This window comes from Leucopleurus acutus (genome assembly GCF_964270905.1).
Source record: "Leucopleurus acutus genome assembly, chromosome: 2".
In the NCBI taxonomy this organism is placed as follows: Eukaryota; Metazoa; Chordata; class Mammalia; order Artiodactyla; family Delphinidae; genus Leucopleurus; species Leucopleurus acutus.
In genome coordinates, this window is record NC_139143.1 from 193,072,443 (window position 1) to 193,094,367 (window position 21,925).

Below are 21,925 nucleotides of genomic sequence, written 5' to 3' on the forward strand. Positions count from 1 at the left end.
AACAACGGAGCCTTTCTGGCCTAGATGGGTGAAGTGGTGCCCTCGGAGCCCCCTACCCTGAGGAGCAACGCTGGGTCTTAGCCAAACACCATGCTCCACGGAGGCTTCTTTTGGTTTTCGGACAAAAACTTCCCATGGGCACAGGATGGGAGCTTGTTTGCTTTGAGGAAGGAAAAATCTCCACCTATGCAAAAAGCGTTAGACGCAGGGCCTCCTCTGCTTATCCAGACTGGCAGAGAGAGGAGGCTGCAAGCCAAAGGGATGGGGCGGCGGGTCCAAGACCCCCGAGCCCTTCCTGACGGCGCCCCGACTCTGCCCCCAACGCCCGGCACGGCACTCCTGGCGTCCGGGCTGCAGAAGCCCGGGCCGAGCCGCCGTCACCTGTCTGCCAGCTTCCCTCCCATCCTCGGGAGGAGGGCTCGGGGGTGGAGGCCACGCCCCGCAGACCCGGCAGCTCCGGTTCTTCCCCTCCGGCCCCAGCAGCCGCAGTATCTCGGGCCACTTCCGTCGCCCCTGCAAACCCTATTTCCGTCGACGGGAGAACGTCCCTTCCGCAGTCCCAAAACGCCACTTCCGGCGTCCCGGGACAACGGGCCCCTGACCCTCGGGGGGGGGGGGGGCGCGACGGGAGTTTGGGCCACGCAGGCGCAGAGGGGCCCCCCGGGGTTGTGGGAAATGTAGTTTTCTAGCCTCCGCAAGGGACAGGCAGAGCCGGCGAGCCGTGGGAGGAGCTGGGGCGGGGCGCGGGGGGCGGTTCCTCCGGCCGGAAACCGTCGCTTTCTGGGCCGGGTGGCACCTGCACCGACGCGGAGCGGGGCGCCGTGGGGCGCTAGGGGCCGCTGGCCGTAGGAACCAGCGGGCGGCCAACGCGGGCTGGGGGCCAGTTTAGGTACGGACCGGAAGTGCCTTAGCGCGGCGGCGGAATGGCCAGCTGAGACTACCGGTTGCGTCTGGGAAGAGTCGGCGTGAGGCCGCGGCGTGTGGGCTCCAGGGACGGCGGAGGCGACCGCGGCCGGCTGGGGCTCGGGGCCTAAGACCCGAGCGTCCACACCACCCGCGCGGTGGGCGCCTCGGGGTAAAACTAGGTTCAGGGAGTCAGTACCTGCCCAGAGTCGCGCAGCTGGGGAGCGGCGGAGGGTTTGAGGGAGGGAGCCGTGCTCGAAGCAGCGTTCTCGTGGTGGGATAGGGTGGTGAGGGAGACGGGGTGCGGGAATCAGGGCGAGACCGGAGTCCCCGGAGTGACCTAGGCGTGCACCTGTGTTCCAGCTCGGCTGAGTGCCTGGGGCCGCCGCCAAGCACAGACCATGTTCATGGTGCGCCTGACTTCCCAGCTGCTCAGGGCTGTTCCCCGGGCAGGTGAGAGGCCCCGTGGGGGCAGATGGGCGGGAGGCGCACCTGGGTTAGGAATGTGGTGTCAGCAGCTCAGTTCCCCCCGCTGCTGTGCCTCACCAGCTGGAGGCGGGGCCCGGCCACAAACTACCTCGTAAACGTCCGGATTTCACAGAGGGGAAGTCTGGGCCTGAGAATGTCAGCAGGGCTTCAGGAGGTTCTGCTCCCCAGGCCCGGTGGCCGTGCATAGGTCGTGTAGCCCCACGAGCGGTAACTAACTGCCATCTTGTCTCCTGCAGGTTGCAGTGGGCCTTGGCCTGTCTGCGGGGTGTTGGGCAGGCATGCCTGCAGGCCTCGTTACAGCATGCAACCAATAGGCCCAAGTGGGGTTGCCTCCCTTCCTGACCGGCGGGTCCACATGGAGCTTGAGGAGATGCTGGTCCCCAGGAAGATGTCTGTCAGCCCCCTGGAGAACTGGCTGACCGTTCGCTACCTCCTGCCCAGACTGGACGCTGGGGCCCCAGGGATTGTGTCTCCAGCCCAAGTCTATGAGTGTCCGCCCAGCCAGGTGGGGGAAGGGGTCGAGCAGGGGGGTAAGGACGTCTGGGACGCACCCCAGATACAGTGCAAAAACGTGCTCAAGATCCGCCGGCGGAAGATGAATCATCACAAGTACCGCAAGCTGGTCAAGAGGACCCGGTTCCTGCGGCGGAAAGTCAGGGAGGGACGCCTGAGACGGAAGCAGGTGAGCATGGGCCCTCGGTCCAGAGCTGGGCAGGGTGGTTGAGGTGCGTGGCTGTGCCGCAGACCTGTTGGTGGTCCCTCCCTCTGCCCTCGCAGATAAGGTTCGAGAGAGACCTGAGGCGCATCTGGCTGAAGGCAGGCCTGAAGGAAGCCCCCGCAGGCTGGCAGACCCCCAAGATCTACCTGAAGGGCAAATGAGTCTCGTGTGTCCCTCCCCCAGCCCTGTTACTGCTGATGACCCATTGTAATAAATATTCAGAGAACTTAGTCATTCTTGCTGGCCTGGACCCTCTTCTGCCTGGGGTGAGTTGTCTTGGGGTTGAGGCTGGCGCCAGCGTCTGCTGTTACAAGAGACACAAGGGCCCTGGGTGGCAGATTGGCAATCCCTTCCCCGAGCTGGCCCTTGTCCTGGTGCCAGGGCTGCAGGGGTGACAGCCTGGCTTTTCACGAACTGGTGCCGTGGGGACAGCTGAGCAGAGTCCCAGCCCTGCCTCTGAGGAGCACGCAGATGGGAACTGTGCCAAGGGGACCAGCTTGGAGGTTAGGGAGTGCCCCGATGGAGGTGCTGATGTGATTAGGGTACACGGTTGACTCTCTGTGCAGTCGAAAAACCCGAGCAGAGCTCATAGTCAGCGCTCCTCTGTGGTGCCAGGTTCAACCAACTGTGCGTTGTGTGGTGCTGTGAGACCTACTCACTGGAAAAAAAACATGCGTGCAGCTGGACCCGCACAGTTGAGGGGGCAGAGAGGGCCTCACTGGGGAGACGGGAGGGGAGGCAGGAAAGGACCTCAGAGATGATGGGTGGGGTCCTTCAGACCCTGCTACCTGGGCCTCAAGTGCAGTCCCCTGCTCAGCTGCAGCTGGGGACCCGTGGCCTGCTGTGAGCTCCTTGGCCTCTGCCACTTTCTGGGGCCCTGAAGGGGGGTGGCGAAGGGCTCACCAGGAAGGGATGGTCCACTCTGGAAGGTTCAGGGTTGGGCTGGCTGAGGAAGGGGTGCTGTTTATGGAGCTGGGGAAGCATAGAGCCTTAGTGTGAGTTAGTGGTCCTCAAAAATTTCAGGTTTCTCCTGCATGGAGGGGAACGTGTTATCGCTAATAGTGAGGGGCCCCTGGGCCTCTGTATCCAGGCTTGGGGGGCTGGACTGCAGGCGGAGGAGCCTGGTCAGAGTCCGTGAGTGCAGGTGAGGCTCGTCCTCATCCTCAGCGTCTGCCCTGCTCCTGATACTGGGTTCAAGGAGGGGAAGGTGGGTACGTCTCTCCTGAGCCCCGGAGTGGCGTCTGCGAGGGGCACAGTTCTGTTGCTGATGCCCCCGTCCCGCTTCACACCAGGGCCGTGCGGTCTCCTCGTGTTTTGTCAGAGATGCGTCTGTGGCCTGGGTTGGGTTCCCTGCAGGTTTAGCAGATCTGGGGGCAGGGGGTGTGCTTGGACACGGGCTTCCCAGCATTTCTCCTGGAAGGGAACAGACGACCCCGATGCTTCAGTGAGCCAGGTGGGCCCCTGTCCTGTGCGTGCCTGCCAGCCGGGTAAGCAGGCGTCTAACCGTGGGGCCTGTCTGAGTCCCTGTCCATCGGGGAGATGGGCTCATAGAGTGGGCGTGAGAAGCGTGAAGCTGACGCTGACCTGGAGGAGACTAGAGGCCCTTGAGGGCACAGGACTGCTTCTATGGGTGGCCACTAGGGGGCAATGATTAGGCTCCCGGCAGCCCTTGGGGTCCCGGCTGAGGACCAGGACACGGGCATCCTTCCTGGGTCTCAGTTTCCTCAACTGTGGGTGGGGCAGGGACCCCAGGGCCAGGGTCTGGGCCTCAGCAGTGGAGCCTCCCTCGGGTGGAATTACCATGCTCTCTTGGTGCCAAGTCCGGCCCCAGCTCCACCAGGCCTCCCAGCAGGGCCTTGGCCTGCCAGTGACGCCCTTGGCTGACGCCCACGGCCGCTGAGCAGCTGCTCCCGGTGTTTCTTCCAGCCCCCGTGTGGGAGCTGCCCCGTGGCTCACCCCACCCTTCCCTGGCTGAGTCTGGAGACAAAGCTCAGCTGGGGCCATGAGTGCTGGGGATACAAGTGGCCGACCTGTGCAGGGGGGTGCAGACCCAGACGCCTGGAGGCTGCCAGCTGGCAGGGCGCCACAGGGCCCTGGCACCCGGGTCACCTGCTCCAGCCGCCTCCACCGTGAGGTGGGTGCCAGCTGGGGCGCCCCCAGAAGGCAGGCTGCCCAGTGGTTCCAAGCCACGTGGCCTCACCATTCCTTCACAACAGTGGTTCTTAAGTGGGCATTCGGCCACATCTGGAGGCAGTTTGGGTTGTCACAGTGGGGGTCACAGTTGGTGGAGGCCGGGGATGCTGTGAAATGCCCTCCAGTGCACAGGGCAGCCCCTGCCCAAGAGCAGGTAGCCCCGGACATCAGCGGTACCATGGTCGAGGCCCCTGTTCCTGAGGTCACCGATCCTGTCGGGTCAGCTCCTGAGCTGGCCCAGCCCTGCTCTGTCTCCCCAGTCCCTGTCCCTTCCCCTGCCTTGCAGGCCCTGCACCTTGGCAGCCCTCTCCCTGCCCCAGCTCGTGTGTGCAGACCTCATCCTGCCTGTGGCTTGGGTGCCCTGGGCCCCAAGCATGATCTCAGGAGGTGGTTTGGGGGTTTTATTTTTACTCTAGCTCCCCCCGGACCACCAGAGGCCTCTCCCCACCTCCCGACGGGGCCTCCACCCTCCCGCAGCTCCTCCCCACGGCTCCTGTTCTAGCCCTGGGCACCCCCTGAGGTGGGGCGCAGAGGGAGGGCCCGTGCTGTGTGATGTGGTTCTGGCCTGTGGTCTGCGCTTAGCCCGTAGCAGTGCCTAGGGCTTGGGTTCAGCCAGAGGAGGGCCCCAGCGAGGGCTTGAGCCGATGGGGGTGGTCTTGGGCACTGACTGGGGATCTGCCTTTTGGACCCAGTGTGGAGGCACCTAGGTGAGCTCAGCTGCCGCCCCTTGTCCCTGTGCTCTTCCATGCCTGGGGCACGGCCAGTATCTCCTGGCCTGGGCGTTCCTGCCCACACAGTGGGCCAAAGAGGGAGCCAGGCCGGGCTCAAGCCCTGCGGGAGGATGTGAGGCTGGACGCTGGGCCCTGGGAGGGGCTGGCTGGGGCCCTGCCCCAGTCAGACACGCACATACGTGTGCGCCCCCAAACTGCATGCAAATAGCTGTGCTCCCCGCCGTCCGAGGAGCCTGCAGGCTGGCGAGGGCGATGGAGGGCCTCGGCGTGGGGCAGAGGTTGGCCTCACTCCCCTGGCCTGGCCATGGCCCGCTGAACTTGCCTGGAAGGATGCTGGAACCTGGGGGGACAGAGGAGGCAGGGAACATTCCTCTCCGGGTCTGAATTTTGGAAAAAGCCGCTGAAGGGCTCTTGAGCTGCAGCCCCAGGATGGGGCAGAGGAGTCCAGACCTGGGTCTGGAGTTAGCCTGAGGGTGGGGGCCAGGGGGCGACAGCCCCTGCTCCCTGTCGGATTCTGTCTAGTGCTGTCCTCAGCCTCACAGGGCACTGCTGGACCATTTTTGGATGAGCGGACTGAGCCGTGGCATTGGGTCCCTCACCTGACCTGCGGGTCACACGTCAGCCGAGCAGCAGGGCTGGGGCTCAAGTTCACCCCAGCTGAGACTGCCACCTCCCAAATTGGAGTTCTCTGTGTGGGGTGTGGGCGGCCTCTGTGTATTTTGAGGATCCTTCCCGGCTGAGTAGGGAGGGAAGCACCGCAGACTCAGGTGGGGCAGCACCAGGCCGGCAGCCCCCTTGCTTCACCTGTGCAGCGGCGGGGCTCTCAGGGCCCCTGAGGCCAAGAGGAGGGACGGCCTCAACCTGCAGGCGGGTGGGAGTTGTGACACCTCCGTGGGAGCCTCTGAGCCGTGGCCAAGACTCACGATCGGGGTGAGCCAGGTCGCCGGCATTCATCGTGCCTGTGTGTGTGGAGTGTAGATTGACCCAGTGAATTTGGGAGCACAGGACAGGGGTGACTGCCCCGTGACCTGGCACCCCACACCCTCACCACCCCAGTGTAGGTGATCTGAGGTGCAGGGGAGGACACTGATTCAGCCTGGAGTCCTGCCGAGTGGACCTGGCCACCCCGAGGCCCCTCTGGGTGGAGGAGGCCCCAGAGGCCACCAAGACTGGGGGTCTATCCTGGAGTCCCCAAGGCCTTGGAACACCAAAGCCCTCCCGTGAACAGGGTGGGTGGGTCACCCCCAGGTCCTCTGGGGCTCAGACCTGAGCTTCCCTGTGAATCCTGGCAAGGGTACCCTCTCCCCGTCAAGAGGAGCCTGTTCGCTTTGCTTATTCCTGTTGGTTTTGTTACTTTGTATTTACAGTTGAATTCTTATTTGTTGATTTGCCGGCCAGTTAGGATTGTACGTGGCTCAGTGTGGAGTTGTCAGCTCCTGCCTCACCTCGCCTCACCCACCCCGAGCCTGCGCCAGGGCAGCAGCTTCAGCTCCTCTGCTGGCCTCGGCCTCCTCCGGTGTCGTCTACCACAGTTTAAATGGCCCCACAGCTCAGCAAGCTTGTATCTCCTTTCTCATTCAGCTCTTTATCCTCCAGTCTTGTTTTTTCTTCTGCATGTTTTTCTATGTATCACTAACTCAGCTCCAAACTTGCTGGCGGAATTTAAAAACTCTCACTTCCGTCCAGCTCCTCAAGTGATTTGTTCAGGTGGAGCCGCCCTCCTGGCGCCCTGTCTGGGCTGCCCTGGGCCCTTGATGGTACCAGCAGGGTCTCCCTGGGATACCCTTGGCGTCATCAGCTGGAGCCTCTGTTTCTGGAATGCCGTGTTTCCCTGCCTTGTGGTTTACTTTCTTGTTTTCACAGAGTACATCCTAGAATGGCTTTCTGAGAAAAGGTGCATCAGAGATAGATTGTAGAATAAGAATTATGTTTTTAAACTATTAGTAATTGACATGTTTGAGTGATTCCTTCCACCACAGGCATTGTGCTAGGTTCTTCACAGGACTTACCTCACAACAAATCTATAATGAACCTTGTTTGATAAGGGAGGACCCTTAAGTACAGAGATGAACTTGCCCACATGGCTGCGAAGCCATGATTCAGCTCTATTTGACTCCAAAACTTAATTTTTTAAAAAATAAATTTGTTTATTTACGTTTGGCTGCATTGGGTCTTAGTTGTTGTGTGCGGGCTTCCTCTAGTTGCGGAAAGCGGGGGCTACTCTTCGTTGTGTGTGGGCTTCTCATTGTGGTGGCTTCTCTTGTTGCGGAGCACAGGCTCTAGGCACGCGGGCCTCAGTAATTGTAGCGTGCGGGCTCAGTAGTGGTGGCTCGTGGGCTCAGTAGTTGTGGCTCACGGGCTCTAGAGCGCAGGCTCAGTAGTTGTGGCACATGGGCCTAGCTGCTCCACGGCATGTGGGATCTTCCCAGACCAGGGCTCGAACCTGTGTTCCGTGTCGTGGCACTACATTTTGTTTTCCTCGTGGGTGTCATGTGCTGCCCCTCCTCACTGCCCCTCCTCTGACTCGGTGGCCTGTGAGTTGGGGGACGTGTCTGTTCACGTGGAGACACTGTCACTGCTTTTCCTTCCCTGTGAGTTTTTGTTTTCCCTGGCATCAGTAATTGTGTTGTTTTTTTTTTTCTTTCTTTTCAGTTGCTTTAGTTTTCTGTACCCTCATCAGAATTTCAACACCAAGTTCTCAGCCCAAATCCCAGAAACAGCTGAGGTTCATTCATCTCAGAGTGAAGTCTCTTCCTGGATTTCTCACCTGTCCAGCTGGCTGTTTGCCCATCACATCTAGACCCAGCTTTCACCCTGGGGATTCTCTCAGACTCTCTGCTCCCCTGATCCCTCATCTTCCCTTTTCCTTACCTTTTTTTTTTTCTTCATTTTTTACTTTTTTTTTCTTTTTTCCTTACCTTACTTTGAAAGAGCACATCCTCCAGTCTCCTGCGGAAAGAAACACAAGAGAAAATTTTGAAACCTTGCAAATCTGCAGACATCTTTATTGGGTCCTGTTTCTTGGTTCACAGTTTGGCTGGATATGGAATTCTAGGTTGGAAATTATTTCCTATAAAACCCCATAGGTGTCACTCTGTTGTCTTCTGGTTCCCAGCGTTGCTGTTGAGAAAATTGAACCCAATTTGAGTCCAGAGCCTTTGTGATTTTCTCTCTCGAAGCTCCTCTTTTCCTTCACTGGTGGAGATACTCCCAGTGACATATATACTTTGGTGTGGATCTGTTTTCGCCCCCACAGGAGCCCATTTCAATCTGGAAACTCCTAACCTTCTGGGATTCAGTTTGGGGACGTTTTCTCGAACCGTTTTGTTATCATTTCTTCCACTCTGTTTCTTCTCTTTTTATGAAACGCCTGTTGTTTGGATGACTTTCTCTTCTATATTTTATCTCGTTGGCATATTCAACATTTTCTTCTAATCGATTTAATGAATTTCTTTTATTTCTGTTACCTTCTTAATTTCTAAGAGACTTGATTTTTGAGTGTTTTTAGTGGTGCTCTGTTTATGTTTCATGGGTGTGGTGGCATCTCCTTGTGGGGATGTTAATGCTACATATTTTCTCTGCCCCCCACGGCCAAGTCTGGTTTCTGTTTCTGCCAAGTGCGTTCCTCTGTTGCCTTTGGCCTCTGTTTCCCACATCAGTGGGCTTCCTCTGGTGGCACTTGGCTGTGTGCTTACGTTTGAGAGTGAGGTCTACCAACCAAGACCCCCAGAAGTGGCTCTAAGTGCCCTCCCCCACTTCTGGTGGGAGCCAGGACTCTTTGGAGACATGGCTAGTTCCTGGTAAGGTTGCCAACTTCAGCAAATAAAAATACAGGCCCCTAGTTAAATTTGAATTTCAGATAAGCAACAAATAATTTCTCAGTATGTCCTGTGCGATGTTTACCTGGAAACCTTAACGCCAGACCTGTGGCAGGAAGTGCATGAGAACCTGCCGTGTCTCCTCATGTCAGAGGCCACGGGAGGCGCCAGGAGGGTGCAAAGGGCTTCACTGGCCAAAGATGGGACAATATGAGGGCTAAAGCACACGAAGCGTGTTGAGACCCGTCCACACTGGGCTGAGGCACACGAAGCGTGTTGAGACCCGTCCACTGGGCAGCCATGGAGGATACAGAGGCCCAAGTCCCAGGGTCTCGGCTGAGATTCTATTAGGTTCTTGGGCCGTATGACTGGGCACATTCTCTGAGCATTTTAGTATAACTTCCTGGCTTCCTGGAAACCAAAATAATGTATATTGATTATAAAGCTCCCATGCTGTTGGCTTAAATAGACTAATGCATGCTTTCATAGATTTAAAATAGAGAACGTTAGACTTCCAGAAAGAAAAAAGGAATTGAACTTCTAATGCTTTAAAAAAAAAAGTCATTTTCTTGCAGAATCCACAGCTAAAAAATTAAAACCTGGGACAACTGTTCATCGTTGGATAACAAGCAGAGAGGTGTGAATTCTGGCAGAGAGCAAATATTGCCAAGGAGACTGTGTCATATAAACATTAATATTGTTTAAATGTTGGGCTGGAAAATGTGGAGTTTAACAACTAGTATTAGAAAAAGTCCAGGTAATTTTTTTTTTAAAGACTCAATTTTATTTATTTATTTTTGGTTGCGTCGGGTCTTCGTTGCTGCACGCGGGCTTTCTAGTTTCTATTTGCGGTGAGCGGGGGCTACTCTTTGTTGAGGTGCGTGGGTTTCTCATTGCGGTGGCTTTGCTGCGGAGCGTGGGCTCTAGGCACGTGAGCTCTAGAGCGCACGCTCAGTAGTTGTGGCTCACGGGCTTAGTTGCTCCATGGTATGTGGGATCTTCCCGGGGCCAGGGCTTGAACCCATGTCCCCTGCATTGGCAGGCAGGTTCTTAACCACTGCGCCACCAGGGAAGCCCCCATCATTCACTTTTTAGCACTTCCTTCCTTTTCGGCACTCCAGGCTTATCTCGTGTTCCCTCCCGCACCCTAAGACCCGCCATTTCTCCAAGGAGCCCGGGTTCCTTGTGTGGGAAATGGTCTTAGAAACCATTTTGATCTGGAGCTGGGTGTGCTCACTGCTGCTGGGGCTTCTCAGATGACAGAGCCGACCACGCATCCACACACCTAAAACCGCTGCCACAGGCGTCCGCCTTTATTTGTGTTGCGCTGAACATGAGTTCACAGCAGTGTCTCCAACTGTGATCCTGACCTTGCGGGTCATTCCAGCCCCTCTCTTGCTTTTCCATAACCTGGTCCACGTCCCCTGCGGCAGTATCAGAGCCGATAAACCCCAGCCGGTGGGAAACACTCGTGTCAGCTCCAGCACGGTGCTGCGCGCAGGCCCCTCTGCCTTCAGTCACAGGCTCGGCTGACTCCCGAGGCCCTCAGGTTGGTACTTCCACACCCCTTCAGTGGTGTTGCCCCGTTTGTGAGTCAGCCAGATTTCTTGGCCACGTTCTGATGACCTGACCACCTAAATGAGTTGTTTAGACTTTTCACACATTAAGATTCCCTCTTTGTGCCATGCCGTTCATTGGATTTTGATAAACGCATAGTGCCGTGAATCCCCCTAATGGGGGATCATACAGAACAGTTTCGTTGCTCTGAAAGATCCCCTGTGCACCACCTCTTCATCCCTGCCCCCGGGTTGTGGTTTTAAGGTGCTTGTTATGCAGCAGATACCTGGAGCGTTTCTAAAGATAGTGAAATTCACAAAGAGAGCGATTACAGAAATAGTGTGTTACTATCTAAAAAGAGCCCTTCTTTGTCCAAATTACGTCTAATTTGGATGGTGAAGTTAAAACATACGCTGTGTGATATATACAGTTACGTAAACTAAAGCTCTCCGTTTAAATTTGTCAATAACAGTATAAATATTTGTGTACTTATAATAAACATTCATAGGTATATCAATATCGGTAAGTGGAGGAAGCGTATATATTATATAATAAAGAGAAAAAGAGTTGTCTTTTACATGCACAGCATATTCTAAACAAAAAGCAAAGCTGTTGTTTCCTCTGCTGGGTCAGGGAGTGCATTTCTCTCCCCCAGGCTTATCCCCATTTGGGCCCTTATCCCCTCAGGTTCCCACCACGACTTGACTCTGTTTTACCAGATGGTCCTTGTTTCTAAGATGGCAAACGCTGCCAGTAATCATTCAGTGCTGTGCTTGTTTTAGATGCTGTCACCCGGATTGGTTAAAACTCTAGCCAACGTGATCATCATGTCTTGTGTGTGGTCAACAGTGACGATGTGCCTGCCCAAAATCCAGGCCTGAGATCCAGACTTGGAAAAACTGACAATGTGTCTTAAACCTCACCTGTCTTTGGGGTTCCCCCAGACCGCCAGTGGCAACACAAAGGCCTCCTCCCTTGGATAAAATGAAGAGCAGTGCAGACGGTGGAACATATTTATCACTACTGTATTTCACCACCTCTTCGCAAGTTGGGAAGCCCCCCTGTTTACGAAGCCCGTAATATGGGAAAGTCAGACCATTTATACACAAAAGGAATGTTGTTCTGACTGTGCTGGAGCAACTTTGCGATCTCGCGTTGGTGGGAAGCTGCCACGTTCGCGTGTGCGGCGAGGATGGCTCTGATTGCTGTGTTGTGAGGCCCTCCCCGCCAGTACCTGCAGGTCGGAAGGCTCTATAAGGTAAACACACTCTCGTGACTGAATCCTGGGGAAGTACGTGACACCTTAAAAGAGATTCCGCTCTCTGGCCTTTGGACATGCTGTGCAGCCGGGCGGCAGTGGTGGCCTCCCGGGGGCCGTCTCCGGGGTCCCTGACTGTTGACGCGACAGGAAACAGCCTCACTAGACAGGCCGACACTTGCCACACTGTCCCCAGGGGCCAGGTCAGGGCCGGGGGCCCCTGTGCACCAGAAGCAGATGACCCGGAACTTGCAGTCTGGCCCGAGTCCACAGGACAGGCAGAGGAGTTGGACGTGTCTCGCTGAGGTGGTGTGGGCATGAGACAGCACAGGCTGTAATGAAGTGTCTGTAAATGTATCTCATTCAACTGGCCCTCAGAGTTCAGGACAAAATATCACAAGAAACTCTTAATACAGATGTGAAGCCAGTGATTCTTCAGATAAACTGAAAATTCTGTAGGAAGTGATAGAAGGGAACCACTCAGGACGGTACCCGAGGGGTGGCCCTGGGTCCAGTCGGGACCAGGAAGCTCGGGGAGTCTGGTGGTTGGTTCACCCCCACTCCTCCCACCCCCCTAACCCCGACAGCAGAGGAGTCCTTGGGCTGGCAGGCTGGGCGGGCAGGGGAGGTGGGAGCCCTCCAGGCTGCAGGGCCGAGGGGCGTTGGTGGCCATGCCGAGGGCCGCAGGGAGGCCAGGTCAAGGCTTCGGGGTGGCTGAGGGACTGTGTTGCAGGCAGGACACCATGGACCACCCTCCCTCCCTCCCATGGCTTCCCCCACACCCTCTGTGGGGAGCTCGAGCCCCTCTTCATAAAGCAGAGCTGCTGAAGGGAGCCTCGCTGTCACCAGAACCCGTGGTGAAGGGGCGCCCTTGCTGGAAGCATCGCATTTAAAGGTAAATCTCCTTGGTGAGGCGCCAGGGACCCAGGGCGCCCGTCCACATGGAAGCAGCGCTCGCGGCCCCCAGGAAGCCAGCCTGGTGGCTGCTCTAAGCTTGTCAGCCCTGGCCTTCCCAAGGCGCCAGCAACCAGCTGGACCTGGGGACTCTGTAACTTTGTTAACTCCCGCAGTGAGAGGCACCACGGGTGAAATCTGCTAGGAGTCAGGTCTGTGGTCCTTGATTCCTGGCTGCAAAACTGATGAATCGATAAGGGCGGTAAGGAAACACTTCTGGCGTGATGGGAGAGAAGAATATACAATGGCCAACCTCGGAGCCTGAGGTCATGGTTCGAGTCTATGACCCATACAATCCGGCCGGCGTCCCTGCACCTTCACGAACAGAACGAGCCAAACAGGATGCAGGCAGGCGTCAGAGGTGCTGCGGGCTCGGTTCGGGCCACCGCAGGCACGCGAGGCACACAAACCTTTTGGTTTCCCAGCACATATAAAAGTTATGTTTAAAGTGTAGGCTATTAAGTGTGCCATAGCATTATGTCTAAAAAACGTACATGCCTTAATTTTTAAAAAAATTTGTTTATTTTTGGCTGCGTTGGGTCTTCGTTGCTGCGTGTGGGCTTTCTCTAGTTGCGGCAAGTGGGGGCTACTCTTTGTTGCGGTGCACGGGCTTCTCATTGCAGTGGCTTCTCTTGTTGCAGAGTTCAGGCTCTAGGCACGCGGGCTTCAACAGTTGTGGCACGCAGGCTCAGTAGTTGTGGCGCACGGGCTTAGTTGCTCCACGGCATGTGGGATCTTCCCAGACCAGGGATCGAACCCGTGTCCCCTGCGTTGGCAGGTGGATTCTTAACCACTGCACTACCAGGGAAGTCCCATATATATTTTTTTAAATTTTACATGCCTTAATTTAACACTACTTTGTCTCTAAGAAATGCTAACCATCATCTGAGGCTTCAGCGAGTCAGAATATTTTGCTGGTGGAAGGTTTGAAATAATGTGAGAACTACCAAAGTGTGACACAGACATGAAGTGAGCAAACGCTGTTGGGAAAATGGCACTGATAGACTTGCCTGACAGAGGGTCACCCCAAAACTTCAGCTTGTAAAAAGGGCACAGTCTGCGAAGTGCAGTACAATGAGGGGTGCCTGAACCCTGTTAATGCCACGCAGGAAACCACTGATGTGGGTTTGACCACGACCGCTAAAATCCTTGATCTTGGCTCCCTGACATTTTCTCAAGATAAAAGGGTTGGCTGGCCCATGAAATAATGGATCTATATTTCCAGATTTTCTCGTCTGTATTTTCGAATCAGTGTCTCAGTGGACTGATGATCTCCCAGCCTCTGTCTGACCTGTGGTCTCCACCGGAAGGAGAAGAGAGCCTCCACGGGACACCCGGCTCTTCGGACATGGGGCCTGCAGAGCCCCTGCCTCACGGGGTGAGCCCCGGCACCGGGCAGGTCCCCAGGTCCCCAGAAGAAGGACCAACACACTCACAAGTAACCTGGTGCTTGTACGAGACCTGGTCAGAATGAGCATAAAAGCAGCGTGAGGGGGACATGGCGAGTGCCGTGGCCTGTGACACGGCCCCACGCTCTGGCCTCACCTCGTCTGATGATGGGTCAGCGCAGCTCCCAAGGACACCCCAGGGACCCTGCTGCTCAGCGACCTGCCCACAAGCCAGTCCCTAACAAGACACCATCCCTGAGACCTGTGCTTTTGTCCTTTTAAGTCCTGCCCCTGCTTTGCTCAGGGAGGCAGTCGTATTTGTCTCCTGTTACTGCATCAAAAATCAACGCGAATTCAGCAGCTTCCCTCAGCATGTCCGTTACCGCACGGCTGCGTGGGGCACGCGTCTGGGTGTGAGTTTGCTGGGAGCTCGGCCCAGGGTCTCACCAGGGGAAACCTGTGTCGGCAGGGCTGTGTCGTCACCTGGGGTCCTCTTCCAGGCTAATCTGGTGGGTGGCATAATCCGTTCCTTGCGGTTGTAGGACTGAGATCCATTTTCTTCTTGCGGGGGTGGGGGGGTGGGGGGGTGGCTGGGGCCTCAGGGTTTTGCACTTGGGTCAACCCCATGGGCCCTTTCACAGCCCAGCAGGCAGAGAAGCTGAGGCTTTTTGTCCAGCTGAGATGCATACTCTGCCTCAGGGAGCAACTTGCAGTCACGTCTGTCACGTGGGTGCGAAGGGCTATCCCGCCAAGGTTGGTCACACTCTGGGGGAGAAAACGGGCTGGGTGCCCTGGGGAGCATCTCAGAACTCTGTCCATTTCCCTGATGTGTTCGTGTAAATCCTGACAGGTCTAAACTAACCATCTTGGCGTTTCCTGCATCATCAGACCACATCTCTCCCGCATGTAAACCCCCTTAGGCCTCATCGTACTTCACGTGAGAGCCCAGCACGCTCTCCCCTACCCGGCAGGCAGCTTCCTGGGCCCCAGCCTAGCTATTCACTTGTGGGTATGGGTCCCCGAGGGGCTGTCCTGGTCGGTCTGGCTGAGGGAGCCCCTTACCTGCGTTAATCTCGCCATGTTTAAAATGCCCTCATTCATCAGCAGCTGGGTCTGCAGGCTGTCTGCCCTCTAACAGCTACAAGAGGGCAGGAGCTTGGCAGCCGGTGCGGAGCTGAGTCCCAGTGCCTGGCACACAGCAGGTGCGCAGCGTTTGCTGCATGACAGCGTGTGTGACCACGTGTCTGTGTGTCCGCTTGTGCCTCTGAGTGCCTGTGGTTTCTCCTCCCAGTGATCCTGGCTGCCTGGAATGTCCGGGTCCCCAGGATTGGAGCCAGAGTCTGAGTCTGTCTCAGTGGGGCTCGCTGGCTGACCCGCCTTGTCTGGCCTGGACTCCTAGGAGAGGGGGATGTGGGTCCAGGGCTCTGGTCTGGCTGGGGCTGGGCTGGAGCTCAGGAGGACCATGGTGATGTTGCAGCCGTTTAGTTCCGGTCTGTTCTCTCCTGGGCCTCTGTTCTCATCTGCGGCTATTTCCTGCCAAGGACTGGGGAGGTGGGCTCAAGCAGAGAGAACAGGATGGGGCAGGGAGGAGGGGTTTGTAGCCTTCCCCTGCCCTGTCCATCCTTGCCCAGTGGTGCCAGGAGTGTGCTTCCTCCTTCAGACTTCTGTACTGGGGCTGAGCCGAGGGCTGGATCTGCGTTGCCAGGAATCCACCGACCTCCACGCAGGGCTGAGAGAGGGAGGGCTCTGCAGGGAGTTAGGGTGTGGCCCGGGTGCTTCCAGGCTCCTAGCTCAGCGCTGGGAGCTGACCCTGCTCCCCTTCCAGACTGAGGGGCCGGACCTGGGCCGTCTCTGCCTCCCTCCAGCCCTGCCTGGACATCTTCCCTCTATGGAGGAGAGACAGCCTGGCAGCCAGAGGCAGGAACAGAGGCCTGAGATGGAGCAATAGAGCGGTCGAGGCTGATGGAGAGAGACAGACAAGGGTGGGGGCGCAGAGGAGGGAGGAGGGCTGGGAAGGAGGCCACCAGTGCTAATATAAACCAGTTAGAAAAACAGGAGGAGAGGCCAGGCCTCAAGGCCAGCCAGGCAGGGCTTGTTTATCCAGAATGAAAGGCCCTTGAGGAGCTGGGGGTGGGGTGCGGAGACAAGTCCTGATTCCAGTTTGGAAAGGGGGCTCCGCCTCCCAGGGTCTGGATCCTGCTGAGGAAGTGGGTCCGTTAGGTTGGGGGTGGGGCGTCCTCACAGCCCTGTGTCCTCCCAGTGGGTCCTACCTGTTGTCAGCCCTCATTCCCTCTTGCTGCAGTAGCAGCAGCCTCCTCCCCTTGCCCGGAGCCCAAGAGTCTGGCTGGGCTGGGCTCCTTGCTTGTCTGAGGACTTGGGGACCAGGGCAGCGTTCAAGAGAGACTCCAGCCCACCAGGGCCTGGGCCTGTGACCATAATTCAGTCCAAATGGGCAGTCCAAAAATGCACCGTGGGTTTTTGTGGTAGTTTGGTGGATTTTTTTTCTTTTTTTTTGAGGTTTGCTTAACTAGAAAGAGTGGGTTTGATGCACATGCATGCTCTGTTATTTCACATTTGTTTACGTGACTTTGTAAGTTTTCCCAGAGCTTCAAATTTGTGCCTTCTGTTGGGAAGGCTCCCATACCCCACTTCATTTCCTCCCCTCTGGGAGGGGTGGGGGGTGATCCTGGGAGCACCGTACCCGGGTCTGGGTGGTGTTTCTGCTCTTGATGGTGGGCAGATGGGGTGGGGGCACCAGGACAGGAGGTCACCTGGCTCCCCGCTCAGCTCTCAGGGGCCTCACCCCTCATCCCCCTGGCTGGCTGAAGATGACTGATGAACAGCAGTGCCCATCATGCTCTCCGGAAGGGGCCCCCCTACCTCCCTAGGGCCCGTGCGACTCTTATCCCCACCTCACAGTTGAGGAAACGCAGCCCCCAGAGGCGAAGGGTCACCACAGGGCCAACGGGAAGACCTGGTGGTCTGGCAGCCTGGGGTCCTTGGGGTCAGACCCAGGATGCCTTTCTGCTCTCCTGCAGTGGGGGGATGCCTTGGCCAGTGTTCACTTACAGAGATGCTGGTGAGGAGATACTCCCCCCAGAACCCCAGACCTGCAGTGGCCCCAGAAGGGCTCCGTATGTATGTCACAGACACCCACGAGGCATCTGGGGCCATACCCTCAGGCCCCCCTGCCCCTTCTGGGCTGGGCTACTGCCACCTTCTCCAGGACCCAAGCCAGAGTGACTCCCCTCACCCTTGGGAACACAGTGGCCAAGGCCTGACACCTCCCACCAGGCCGGCCAAGGACCAAGGACCGGGGGAAGGCGGGGAGGCCAAGGGGCCGGGCAGGAGCGGAGGGGGCGGTCTGCTCTGATGTCACAGCGGGTGCTGGGGAGGGGAGGGGGAGGGGGAGGGGGCCGGGCTGTTTTTCTGGAGAGTTAGAGCCTGAGTGAGACAAAGCGCCGGCGGGCCAGGCGGGCCAGGCAGGCGCCATGGAGCTGCGGGCCCGGGTCCTGCTCTGGAAACTTGTGCTTCTGCAGAGTGAGTTCGGGTGTGGGGGCGGGGGCGGGGGCGGGGGCGGGAGCCGCTGGTGGGTCTGAGCCCGAGCCCAGGGTTGGAGGGGGGGTGCCTCAGCTGGGAAGGGGTGGGTCTGGGGGCCTCAGAGGGAGCTGCTCACCACGAGAAGGCCCCCAGGACGTGGAGGTGGTGAGGCCTCACGTCAGGTCCCACAGAACTTCCCCTCACTGGACGCTGGAGACGGGCCGGGCAGGGAGGGAGGCCAAGGCGGGGGCTCCTCCTGGGCTCCCTGGCGCCCCCCGACTTCTCTGGGACGCCCCTCAGGCCTGTGCTTCTCTGTTGTCAGGAGGGGAGTGGGTGGGGGACTGAGGGGGGCTCGCAGGGTCTGCTCCCAGGCCCCGGAGCTCACCCCCCCCACCCCACCCCTGCCGGGCTGGCCTGCTGACCCGGCACATTCCTCCATCCGGCTGGGCACCGGGCCACATCTCTGGAGCAGGAATTTGGCGTGTGGGGTGGCAGATGGTGGGGGTCACTCCCCACTTCCAGCCTTCTCGTGCTTCAGACCTCTGCCCTTCGGGAAGGCCGAGGGGGCTCCTGGGTGGGGCGCCAGCCGTCTGAGGACCCTGGAGGGCGGGCTTGTGAGGCATGGCCCCCGGGCAGGTGCCACTCCGGATATGCACGTGCAGAAGCCCCGCAAACCAGCCCAAGGTGTCAGGCGCTGGTACTCTTGTGGCCTTGCTGCAGTGATGGTTAGGGTGGCCACCATTCCTGAATGTGGCGCTTGGTGACAGGCACACATACAGAGCTGGCCTGGCCCCACCACTCACCCGCAGCCTGGGCAGATGGCCATGAGGATTAAGCGGGGGCCTGGGAGAGGTGGGGGGGAAGGAGACCCCCGCCTCTGCCCTCCCGGCTTCTCTGGATTTACCTCCACCTGTTAAGAGGGTGTCACTAGCACCCACCTCAGCAAGGACTACCGAAGGGGCCCAGGGAGCCAAGTGGGGGCCGGTTCGGGTGGGTGACCCCTCCACAGTATGACTCTTGCTTCCTCTCCTTCCAGGCTCTTCTGTCCTTCTGTCCTCAGGTTAGTGACCACCCTCCCCTGGGAACCCTTGCTAGCCCCATCCTGTATCTGTCCCCTTGGGTCTCACCCCTCCCGCGGTCACTTCCCCTCTCCACCAGGGCCAGCCGGGCCCGCGACCCCCGGCAGCTCCGTGGTGTCCGAGTCTGCAGTGAGCTGGGCAGCCGGCGCCCGGGCGGTGCTGCGCTGTCAGAGCCCGCGCATGGTGTGGACGCAAGACCGGCTGCACGACCGCCAGCGCGTGGTCCACTGGGACCTCAGCGGCGGCCCGGCCGGCGGCTCCGCGCGCCGACTCGTGGACATGTACTCGGCGGGCGAGCAGCGCGTGTACGAGCCGCGCGACAGCGGCCGCCTGCTGCTGACCCCCACCGCCTTCCAGGACGGCAACTTCTCGCTGCTCATCCGCGGTACGGCCCGAGGGACCGAGAGGGGGCGGGGCTGCGGGGGCGCGGGCGGGGGCGCGGGCGAGGCCGCGGAGCTCATTGCTGGGTTCCCCCGGTGCGTAGCGGTGGAGGACACAGACGAGGGGCTGTACACCTGTAACCTGCACCACCATTACTGCCACCTCTACGAGAGCCTGGCCGTGCGCCTCGAGGTCACCGACGACCGTGAGTGTGTCCCACTCCCGGCCTGTGCTCTCCCACCCCTGCCCCCACCCCCCGCCCCGCTCCCTCCGGGCACCCTCCCGGCCCGGGGTCCCTGACCGGCCTCGCTCCCCCAGCCCGGGCCGCCGGCGCGCACTGGGACGGCGAGAAGGAGGTGCTGGCGGTGGAGCGCGGCGCGCCCGCGTTGCTGACGTGCGTGAACCGCGCGCACGTGTGGACCGACCGGCACCTGGAGGAGGCGCAGCAGGTGGTGCACTGGGACCGGCAGCCGCCCGGGGTGCCGCACGACCGCGCGGACCGCCTGCTCGACCTGTACGCGTCGGGCGAGCGCCGCGCCTACGGGCCGCCCTTCCTGCGGGAGCGCGTGGCGGTGGGGGCGGACGCCTTTGCGCGCGGTGACTTCTCGCTGCGCATCGACCCGCTGGAGCCGGCAGACGAGGGCACCTACTCCTGCCACCTGCACCACCACTACTGCGGCCTGCACGAGCGCCGCGTCTTCCACCTGAAGGTCACCGAGCCCGCCGCCCGGCCGCCCCCGCGGGACTCGCCGGGCAACGGTTCCAGCCACAGCGGCGCGCCCGGCCCAGGTGCAGGAGGCACGGCTGTGGCCCCCTCCGGCCCCAAATCAGGGACTCCAGCGTTGCGGGGGGAGGGCCCCGCGGGCTGAGGCCGGCCCGGGTAGGCGCGCTGCGCGCTCCCTGACACGGTCCCCGCCCGGCCCCCGCAGACCCCACGCTGACGCGCGGCCGCAGCGTCATCAACGTCATCGTCCCCGAGGGCCGGGCCCACTTCTTCCAGCAGCTGGGCTACGTGCTGGCCACGCTGCTGCTCTTCATTCTGCTGCTCATCACGGTCATCCTGGCCACCCGACAGCGCCGCCGCGGAGGTGAGCGGGGTGGGGTGGGGGGGGACTCGCGACGCCGGGGCTGAGGCCAGCACTGGGAAGCCTTTCCCGGCCGGAGGCGGGACTTGGGGCGCAGTGGTCCGAGCAGAGGGCCCCATGAGCCTCGTTGCCTGGTCTGCGAGGGTTCCTGTGGGCTGGGGGGGGGTGCGCTGGGGAAGGGGGAGGCTGCTCCCAACACGACTCTCCCTCCCCAGGCTACGAATACTCCGACAAGAAGTCCAAGTCCAAGGGGTGAGTGCCCCTTCCGGCTCTCCCGGGGACCAGGCAGACCTGCCCACCGCTCTAACCTCCCACCACCCTCCCGCTTCCAGGAAGGACGTGAACATGGTGGAGTTTGCTGTGGCTGCCGGCGACCAGCCTCTTTACAGGAGGGAGGACATCCGACTAGGTGAGGGAGACCAAAGGGACAGACTGTGGCTCCCAGGCCTGGGGTGAGGGAGGCACGTCTCTGAGACCTCACCTTGCTCTCTCCCTGCATCAGGTTACAAAAACAACCTCCTGAAGGAGAGGGTTGAGCTGTCCCACAGCCCCCTGCCCGCCAAGAGCATCGACTTGGACAAAGGTGAGCTGAGGTGCGGGGGGAGACCCCTGCCCATCTCAGAGCTGGGCTGTATCCCTTGCCACCCACTCAGAGCCCCAAGGCACCAGCCAGCCCTGCGGGCAGGAGTCCCCTGCCGCCTCAGTGCCCCCGAAGTCCCTGGGCAGCCCTGATGGTAGTCTGCCCTGTTTCCCCCGCAGCAGAGGGGCAGAGGGCAGACACCCGCCTGTCCCCTTGGCTTCCAGAGTTCAGGAAGGAGTACTGCAAATAAGGCGACCCCGGGCTCCTGGCTGGGCCAGCAGCTCTGCCAGCTCTTGTCTGTCCACCTCGGAAGACTCTTCCTGACCCCCATGCAGCTCGCCTGGCCCCCCTTCCAGCGGCTGGTCCCGCTGTCCTGGAACTTGGCCTGGACTGGTGCAGGGTGAGGCTGCCTCCAGACCCCTCTTGGGGGCCACCTGATCCTCATTTGCGATCGTGGGCTCCTTAGGACTCTGCCGGCACTGCAGCCGGGCCCCTTCCGCAGCCCTCGGCCGGTGCTCTTCCCTCCTCGCATGGTCACGACCCCGCTGATGTTCACCAGTCTCTCAGGCTCTCCTGGCCTCTGCCCACTGGGGGCTGGGAGCCCCACCTCTGCAGGGAGAGGGCCGTGAGGGGGCTCAGTGGGGATCCTTGGAGCTGGGGTCAGCCTCAGGCCTGGCACTCCCACCCCTTCCTTGCCCTGTCCTTAGGGGAGCTGCCTGCCAGCTCCCCTCGACGGCACCCCGAGTTTCGCTGCCAGGCTGTCTTGGGCTCTTCATGGTAACCCGAGGACCGCGCACTCCAGGCCCGGGGCTAGTGTCCCTCTGCGCTGCCTCCGGCCTCCTGGGGCCCCCTCTCTGCTTCCCACCCTGCTTCGGCCCTGTTTCCAGCAAGCTGCCTTGACAGTCACTAGGCTCCATGTGACTTCCGAGCCTGACTCCCTTCCCTCGGCCCCTCCTTGGGCTGGAGTCCAGGCTGAGGCCTCATTGGACTGCGTTTTGGCTGAGGACGGGGGGCGGGGGGGGGCGGTGAGGATGGTCTTAGAGTGGCTGGTGCTGCCACTCCTGACACCCCACATTTGCTCATCCTGGGGAATCGCTATCATCTCAATAAAGACCACATCTGATTTTAGACTTGGCCCCAGCTGTGCCTCTACAGCTCCCGTCCATCTCCCCGGGGGGCAGAGTCTGGCCCTTGGGGACCCCCAAGTGTTCTCCTTCATCTGGAGTCCTACTGTCATCACCCATTCCTCTG

General features: G+C 59.6%; 2 protein-coding genes across 6 annotated transcripts; both read left to right on the forward strand.

The window, feature by feature from the left end:
- Nucleotides 1–857: 857 nt before the first annotated feature.
- On the forward strand, nucleotides 858–2,335 carry AURKAIP1 (aurora kinase A interacting protein 1). Of its 5 annotated transcripts, none has more exons than XM_082833468.1 (4): nucleotides 858–889; nucleotides 1,267–1,356; nucleotides 1,629–2,074; nucleotides 2,170–2,335. In XM_082833468.1, the coding sequence occupies exons 2-4, from the start codon at nucleotides 1,305–1,307 to the stop codon at nucleotides 2,269–2,271; spliced, it is 600 nt and encodes a 199-aa protein (XP_082689594.1). In that variant the 5' UTR covers nucleotides 858–889; nucleotides 1,267–1,304; the 3' UTR covers nucleotides 2,272–2,335. The 5 variants fall into 5 exon arrangements, with proteins under 5 accessions (XP_082689594.1, XP_082689592.1, XP_082689593.1 ...); XM_082833466.1 differs by lacking the exon at nucleotides 858–889 and adding an exon at nucleotides 930–1,061; XM_082833467.1 differs by lacking the exon at nucleotides 858–889 and adding an exon at nucleotides 962–1,075.
- Nucleotides 2,336–17,470: 15,135 nt separating this feature from the next.
- On the forward strand, nucleotides 17,471–21,645 carry MXRA8 (matrix remodeling associated 8). The gene is made up of 10 exons (XM_082861340.1): nucleotides 17,471–17,549; nucleotides 18,586–18,609; nucleotides 18,708–19,013; nucleotides 19,113–19,214; nucleotides 19,328–19,798; nucleotides 19,939–20,097; nucleotides 20,310–20,346; nucleotides 20,427–20,503; nucleotides 20,597–20,677; nucleotides 20,899–21,645. Exons 1-10 carry the CDS (start codon nucleotides 17,501–17,503, stop codon nucleotides 20,922–20,924), a joined length of 1,332 nt encoding a protein of 443 aa, XP_082717466.1. The 5' UTR covers nucleotides 17,471–17,500; the 3' UTR covers nucleotides 20,925–21,645.
- The last annotated feature ends 280 nt before the right edge of the window (nucleotides 21,646–21,925 follow it).